The following is an 8,893-nucleotide window of genomic DNA, read 5'->3' as shown; positions in this document are numbered from 1 at the left end:
ACTTCCTTCAGCCTAGTAGCTAGGAATGAGGTCTTATCACACCGCTCAAGAAGTTAGCTTTACTTCCTTCTGTCTATCTAAATGGAACTAAAATAAAAGTGACCACAAACTCCAAGTAAATACCCTACTTAAAAATAATTAAATAAAAATCTATAGTTAAATATTCTGTAAAACACTGCTTGAAACGCACAACCAAACATGCATCTCAGATCAAATGTAATAACAACTGTGGATTTAGGTGTTGCACTGTTGCATGTATATAATTCATGCTGTTGCATGCACAGTCATCTCAGTTTTTAAGTGTCTTTTAATTATCAAAAATGTCTTATTTCAATAACTGGATTAGTCTAGAGATCTGCATTTGTTTTATGGTATAGTATGTAACTTTCAGGTCAGCTGTGTACTATGAGTGAAGTTACAGTATCTATATTATACGGAACATGTACAGGGTGCACTGCACTCATGAAATGCGGTTTAGGAGTATTTAATTAGTAACAACCAGTAGTTTCATTAAAAAAAGTAGGACTTGTGTTTCAGCAAAATGTGACTCGTAATATTTTCCATCATCTGTCATAGACCCATAAAGGCTTATTGATATCTCAGTTTTTTGTCTTAAAATAAATATGTTCTCTGATTAATAGGTATTTATATACAGGAAGAAAACATATTTTTGTGTTGTGCAGTTAGTGTGGCTTATTAAAAACAAGAAGAAAAGCAAATCTGAATTTTTTTAAGAAAATAAGGCTATTGTAAAGCAAAAAGTATCTCAAACAGCTTCATGTACAGGTTCGGGAAGAAAGGTTGCCCTTAGGGTATTTAGTGAATTAAAGAAAAAACAAAGCAAGCACACACAAAAATGCGCACATATACACATTCGTAAATGTATGCAGACTCACATGCATGTGCTCGCATACATATACACACACGCTCTTTATATCATTAGGAAAAGCTCTTTGAAAGATTTGTCGATGTTATCCATGAGCAAATGACTCCTTGTGCTAATTTGTCAGCTGAAATGATTATGTTTTAACAAGGAAGGTTGGAAGTGTTTCATGTCCTGGGATATAATTATAGTGATGATTGTGAAAAGGAATGCACCAAGTAACATCAGTAGTTTATATCATGAGAGCATAAAGAAATCCAAAAACATTTTCAAAGTACGGGAGTGAAACTGGTTTTGCCAGTTCGATCTATAAAGCTTAGTGCCTGTCTTATGGCATAATTACATTCCTGAATTAGTTACACCCTTTTCAAAGAGCATTTATCGGCACCATTCTGAGAATCTTATGATACAAAGTTTAATCACTGGGTGGATGTTTAAGACAGATATCTTGCCAGCTACCAGACTTCTGTAAAAATGGCCTATTTTTCGCCAGCTTCTGTCAGTTTAGAGGGCAACATAACCTGCTCTTTGTGTCAAATGGTATTGAGAGAGCCCGTGACAATAACCTGTGGACATAACTTTTGCCGGCAATGTCTTGACAAAGAGTGGGCAGCTTCTAGAAAGGAAGGATATTCCTGCCCTGACTGTCACAGAGTGTACAAGAACAGACCTGCCTTCGAGGTAAATCACAAGCTAAAAAATGTACTGGAACTGACTGAAGCAAACAGTAAGAAAACAGGAAATATAGTAACATACTGCGATTTCTGCTTGGAAGATCCTTTACCCTGTGTAAAAATCTGCAAGACCTGTGATGTCTCTCTCTGTCAGCTTCATCTCAGAAAACATCAGGACAAATTTTTATGGAAAGTGCATGTGTTAGTGGAGCCCACATTAACAGTGCAGAACAAGAAGTGCTCTGAACATAACAAGGCCATTGAGTATTATTGCAGTAATGATCAGAGTTTTATTTGTGCTTCATGCTGTGTCGTTGGCTCTCACAAAACTCACCAGGTTCAGACACTGACAGAAGCCCATCAGGACACAAAAGCTTTTCTTCAGCAGGAAATAAAAGGGATGCAGCAATCCAGGAAAGCTCTATGCAAGGTCTTAGCACAGATGCAGAGGGCCGAGGCAGACCTAAAGCAAAGCACCAAGGAGCTAAGAATCCGGGTACAGAATGTGTTTGAGGAGATACAGACCTTAATCAATCAACAGGAAAAAGAGGTGCTGGATTTAGTCTCAGCAGAAGAAGCATCCCAACTGACTCTTTTAACTCAAGCCATTCAGAATATGGAACAAAAACAAAAGTCTACTGACACACTTATCCAAGAGGCCCAGTCTCTGTATGACCAGAATGATGACATACACACTGTCCAAGCATTTATGCCACTGCAGGAGAAAATTCACAGCCATGACACAACACTCGAGCAAGTGGTAATTGAAGAGAAACAACTGGATGAAGATACAATTCAGAAAATTAAACAACAGACCCAATCTTTTATTAATGATGTAAGTGCATCCCTAACTTGGAAGCTCAAGCAGTCTACAGGTCTTATTCTTTGTTTGTTGAATAATTCAGATACTATTCCAGGCTATGAAATAACCGACTCTCCCTCATATTCTCCAGGAGCCTTGCAGGTGACACCAAACTGTGTACCCCAGGATAAATCTGCACTGCTCCAAGGTTACAAAAGAGTAACACTGAAACCATATCATCTAGGAACAGAACCAGATTCCCTGTATAGCCTCAATCAGAGGGCAGGTGGATATTGGACACTTAAAAGTGGTTTTATTTTTTCTGTTATGGAAAAAGAAGTCTTCCCTCATTTCAAGTGCAACCCACGATTATCTTCTGGGGATAACTACTGGGAGGTTGAATTGTTTTCAACAGGACATGGGAGATTTAGTTTAGGTGTCACACACCATCACAATGAAAGTTACAGAATTCATTGGGATGATTCTGAATTGTGGGCTTGTGCTTGGAAAACCCCTCACAAACGCCTCAAAGGAATTAAAATTGTTTTTCCAGTTAAGATTATTATTCTGTTTAGCTACAGACAAGGTCTTCTTTCATTTTACCAACAGGTATTAGGGGATAAACAACAGCAAACAGCATTCTTTCCATCTGCACAGGAATGCAACAGTCTGGTACATCTGCATACATTTGATTGTGCATTTTCTAGGCACATTGTTCCTGGCTTTAGTTTATGGGCCTGTGATATAAAGTTCTTATAGCTGCTTGCAGTCTTAATACATAAATCCCCTTGATTTCATCAACTGCAATTGGTATTGTCTATATTAGGACATAAGGAGTTTTTTATCTATTATTCATGTATTTAAAATAAGTTTCCTGAATTTTAGAACCAATGTATGACTGACAGTATATGAGACAAGTTTTACAGTGAGACTTTATTTCACTTTAATGATTGCTAATATATTTAATACTGTAGCACAAATCTGCAGCCTGCTCAAATGAGCTTAAGGACTCTTGTAACTTTCCTGGGTATATCTGAGACTCCATGTTATTTTGTCTTTGTAATGTATATGTGTAATTGTGTGTGTACAGGTAGGCACATGCATTTATATTTGTCTATGCATATGTGGTGTTTGTGTTTATGTCTGTAACAAGATAAACAAATGGCAAAATCAGTAAATGAAGTATGTATTTTTAATGCGTCTTTGTATAAATGCTGAGTCAGATACCATCTTTCATGATGTAGTTACAGGCATAGAGTTGGAAGGACTGAGACATGATCTTCCTTTATGTGTGTAACAAAACAAATGATTATGCACAGTGGCTCATTGGTAACACTGTCCGCCTCTCAGCTCCGGTGTTCAACTGTCACTTTTGGTCACTGTTTGTGTGTCCATTCACTGTAGCTCTGTAGGTTTCTCTCAACTTTCAAAAGCATGCTGGTCGATTTACTTAACTGTCATAAATGTGTTGTTTCTTTTATTAAAGGCCCCAGCCCTTTATATTCATTGCCTTACCCTGTCCTTTGGAGCCAGCAGTCAGCTAGCATGCTTTAGTGGAAACCAGGAATGTAATGTGCAATTATATTTAACACAATGTGCACTGGTTATTGTAACCAAAAGATAATAGTAGCAAGTCTGAAGGCAAACTCTGACATGAAACTACAAAAAATATATATGTTTTCACTGAATTAAAATATTCTATGCACTGCTAATGCATCAGAATCACACTGTTTATTATTATATTTTAATTTCTTAAACCTCAGAGTTGCTGCTGTACTGGGATGTCTTCTCTCTGTCCAGAATGTGGTTTGTGTCTGTATAATAGGAGTGATAGTGTTGTGAGTCACTTGTCTCTTTAGCCAGGGAAAGCAGTGCCAAGGGGTTCTTTTTAACAATTATTCTGACTGGTGTTTACTTCTTACTAATAAAAGCACGTGTCATAGTCCATGTACATTTGCCTCAAAACAGAGAGAGAGAGAGAGAGAGAGAGAGAGCGAGAAAGAGAAGTGAAAAATAAGGCTCAGTATTCAAGGGTGTTGTCCTTAAAAATATAGCCTTCTGCTGTTGCCTGACATATGAGTGCAGGGTAAAACAATAAATGCAAAGGGATAGGCTGAGTCATGAAGTACTACATCATATATTTGTTACCTAGGGTAGAGGAGTGATCCACATGGACATATGAGTAAAAGCCACTGGCCCAAAAATAAGAATATTTACCAGTTTGCGTATGTATGTATGCATGCATGCATCGTATCAATGTTCTTCATTTAATGATTTCTCCATCTTCTAACTCTATGGGAGAGTTTCATTATAACTTTAGTGACCTCAGTAAGATACAGTCACAGGACGTAAACATGTGGGAGGTGATCGGTGAGAGAGCAACAGCATCGTCACTGTCTAGCCTATGTCACACAGACTGATCTAATCTCCTTTATAAAACAATGTGAAATTTGAATAGGGAGACAAGTAATGGCACATTCATGATCTGTAGCAGGGAAACAAATGGAAATGATAAAAATGGAAAATGAAAGGTGCTTCTGGGAACTAAACACCTGGTGATATTATAGGAAGATGATAATTTTGGGATAAGCTTGTATGTATTGGAGAGTGGAGTTCTCCTTTTAAAATAAGTTGTCGGCTGAAAAGTTCTAATTGTAGAGTGCATCAAACCCGTCACCTTAACTTACAAGGCCATCTATTACCACTTCAGTAGGCAAGTTATTTCAAAGTCATGGCTTATTGCTCAGCAGTCACACCAGTCTTTGTTAACCTGAAAACTGACACACACAAGCACAGATTTGTAATGACAGATGACACTTTCCCATGCAGCACAGTCTTCCTGTCTGTCAGGCTGCTGGATAAGCTGTAGATTCTACATAAATTTTGCCCTAATGCTCTCAAATGTAAGCAAACATGTCCATAAATGTTGCAAGCATCCCTGAATTTAGTCACTTATCCTTAACACTGCATCTTCAAAAAGACGCTTAATACATCTACTACCTTTTCCATGAAAAAATACTTCCTAACCTTCCCCAGTGCTGTCTACCTTTTGACTGAAAATTGCTTGCTCTTGTTTTCAGTCATATCTCTTTTTCTGAAAGACTTTGCAGGTCTCTTTTAGGTATTTAAATCTTTCTGTGTTGACCCTGTCCTTTTCCTCACTGTGAATATTTCTCTCTCTCTCTCTCTTTTCATATACTTCTGACGTACTTTCTTCATTGTCCCTCCTCTGAACTGTTTCCATCCTATTTATGTTGTTACAAACACAAAGTTACCAGAACCAAATATGCTATTCTAAATCACAGAGCTATCTCAACAGAATAAAGAGTTTCAGTTTTTCATCCATAACCCATACTTAGTTTTATTACCTGTTTAAATTAATCCATTGTGGAAAAAGTTATGTTTTGTATACATCTATATCTGTATATCAATATCTATATATGTATATCTGTCTAGCTATACATACATACATTAGTATATATTGTATACATTGACTGTAATTATATTATGTAAATATGTATCTCTATGTGTAACATTAATTAATTAGTTATTTTCCTCTTAGGGATGTCACTTAGCTTTCTTTTCATAAAGGTGCTTAACCAATTGAAGAATAACTTGCACATTACAAAGGCAATACTAGAAGTAAAATTATTGTAGTTAAATTAAAAGAATACTCTTATTGTTAAATTATCATTTTTATGAGACACAGTAGGCATTCTGCAATTATTTAAATTTGCAAGTTCTTTTATTTATTACTTATATATTTATTTCTTTCACATTTACCTGAGTGAATTAACCGACCCAAGGAACCTTTTTTGCCATGGCCCAGGCCAGTTTATAAGCAAGACTAATATATATTAACAGTTACAAATGCTTAAGTAAGTCAAAGTTTTGAAATTATTAATTGTGGTCTCATTTTTTTATATCACAAAAGCCTGGCATTTTAACAGGGGTGTGTAAACTATTTATTATCCACTGTATATTGTCTAAGCCCTCCCCTGAAAAGAGGCCACTAGCTTAGTAAGATTAACCTGGTCAACAAAGAATAGAATACATAAATAAAAATCTGCACTAATTAAAAAAAAAGTACAGACAATACTGAAGTAATAATTTGGGAGCAGAAGTTAATAACAAGGAACAATGACAGAATAAGACGCAATTGCAAAATAATGAATTAGGTAAAAATAGTGGGTAGTAGTAATGTTGACATCATCCTGTTCATAGCCCTGTTACTCACAAAATCAAAACCTGCAGATGAAAATTAATTTGCAATAATCAGTTTATCTAGTGCCCTGAATAATTCAGAATTCCAGAACCATTCATTCATCCTGGATGCTGTAATGATTTAACCTAGGGGTCTCAAACTCATTCCCCTCGATCTTCAAACAGTCCTCAAGACTAGCATAATTTTACAAGACAGAAAGTAGTACACTACATTACTGGCTGCACTGACCACCTTTGTTACAGAAAGTAGTACACTACATTACTGGCTGCACTAACCACCTTTGTTACAGAAAGTAGTACACTACATTACTGGCTGCACTAACCACCTTTGTTACAGAAAGTAGTACACTACATTACTGGCTGCACTGACCACCTTTGTTACAGAAAGTAGTACACTACATTACTGGCTGCACTGACCACCTTTGTTACAGAAAGTAGTACACTACATTACTGGCTGTTCTGACCACCTTTGTTACAGAAAGTAGTACACTACATTACTGGCTGTACTGACCACCTTTGTTACAGAAAGTAGTACACTACATTACTGGCTGCACTAACCACCTTTGTTACAGAAAGTAGTACACTACATTACTGGCTGCACTAACCACCTTTGTTACAGAAAGTAGTACACTACATTACTGGCTGCACTAACCACCTTTGTTACAGAAAGTAGTATACTACATTACTGGCTGCACTAACCACCTTTGTTACAGAAAGTAGTACACTACATTACTGGCTGTTCTGACCACCTTTGTTGCAGAAAGTAGTACACTACATTACTGGCTGCACTAACCACCTTTGTTACTGAAAGTAGTACACTACATTACTGGCTGCACTAACCACCTTTGTTACAGAAAGTAGTACACTACATTACTGGCTGCACTAACCACCTTTGTTACAGAAAGTAGTACACTACATTACTGGCTGCACTAACCACCTTTGTTACAGAAAGTAGTACACTACATTACTGGCTGCACTAACCACCTTTGTTACAGAAAGTAGTACACTACATTACTGGCTGCACTAACCACCTTTGTTACAGAAAGTAGTACACTACATTACTGGCTGCACTAACCACCTTTGTTACAGAAAGTAGTACACTACATTACTGGCTGTTCTGACCACCTTTGTTACAGAAAGTAGTACACTACATTACTGGCTGCACTAACCACCTTTGTTACAGAAAGTAGTACACTACATTACTGGCTGCACTAACCACCTTTGTTACAGAAAGTAGTACACTACATTACTGGCTGTACTAACCACCTTTGTTACAGAAAGTAGTACACTACATTACTGGCTGTTCTGACCACCTTTGTTACAGAAAGTAGTACACTACATTACTGGCTGCACTAACCACCTTTGTTACAGAAAGTAGTACACTACATTACTGGCTGCACTAACCACCTTTGTTACAGAAAGTAGTACACTACATTACTGGCTGCACTAACCACCTTTGTTACAGAAAGTAGTACACTACATTACTGGCTGCACTAACCACCTTTGTTACAGAAAGTAGTACACTACATTACTGGCTGTTCTGACCACCTTTGTTACAGAAAGTAGTACACTACATTACTGGCTGTTCTGACCACCTTTGTTACAGAAAGTAGTACACTACATTACTGGCTGCACTAACCACCTTTGTTACAGAAAGTAGTACACTACATTACTGGCTGCACTAACCACCTTTGTTACAGAAAGTAGTACACTACATTACTGGCTGCACTAACCACCTTTGTTACAGAAAGTAGTACACTACATTACTGGCTGCACTAACCACCTTTGTTACAGAAAGTAGTACACTACATTACTGGCTGCACTAACCACCTTTGTTACAGAAAGTAGCACACTACATTACTGGCTGCACTAACCACCTTTGTTACAGAAAGTAGTACACTACATTACTGGCTGTTCTGACCACCTTTGTTACAGAAAGTAGTACACTACATTACTGGCTGCACTAACCACCTTTGTTACAGAAAGTAGTACACTACATTACTGGCTGTTCTGACCACCTTTGTTACAGAAAGTAGTACACTACATTACTGGCTGCACTAACCACCTTTGTTACAGAAAGTAGTACACTACATTACTGGCTGCACTAACCACCTTTGTTACAGAAAGTAGTACACTACATTACTGGCTGTACTAACCACATTTTTTTGGTTTATTTTGGAGACTGTATCCCTCAGCAAAGTGTGGAAGCCCTCACACAGCCTTTATATGTTTTTTTTTTTTTTTTTACTTTGAGACCCCTAACCATTCAAGTACTTAAGCCAGATTTTTAAATAACTGAAAATGAGACCA

The 8,893-nt window shown here is 37.2% G+C and overlaps 1 protein-coding gene across 1 annotated transcript; it reads left to right on the top strand.

Moving 5' to 3' along the window:
* The first annotated feature begins 1,279 nt into the window (after window positions 1-1,279).
* Window positions 1,280-3,914, top strand: LOC122812054 (E3 ubiquitin/ISG15 ligase TRIM25-like). The gene has a single exon (XM_044084303.1). The coding sequence runs from the start codon at window positions 1,358-1,360 to the stop codon at window positions 3,116-3,118; it is 1,761 nt and encodes a 586-aa protein (XP_043940238.1). The 5' UTR covers window positions 1,280-1,357; the 3' UTR covers window positions 3,119-3,914.
* Window positions 3,915-8,893: the final 4,979 nt, after the last annotated feature.

Source organism: Protopterus annectens, chromosome 9.part0, assembly GCF_019279795.1.
Source record: "Protopterus annectens isolate FY-2018-M chromosome 9.part0, PAN1.0, whole genome shotgun sequence".
NCBI classification, from domain to species: domain Eukaryota; kingdom Metazoa; phylum Chordata; order Ceratodontiformes; family Protopteridae; genus Protopterus; species Protopterus annectens.
This window is presented reverse-complemented; position numbering and strand designations above follow the sequence as displayed.

What these genes read in the sequence shown, in the direction of transcription:
- LOC122812054 (XM_044084303.1), top strand. Translation starts at nt 1,358, where the DNA reads ATGGCCTATTTTTCGCCAGCTTCTGTCAGTTTAGAGGGCAACATAACC.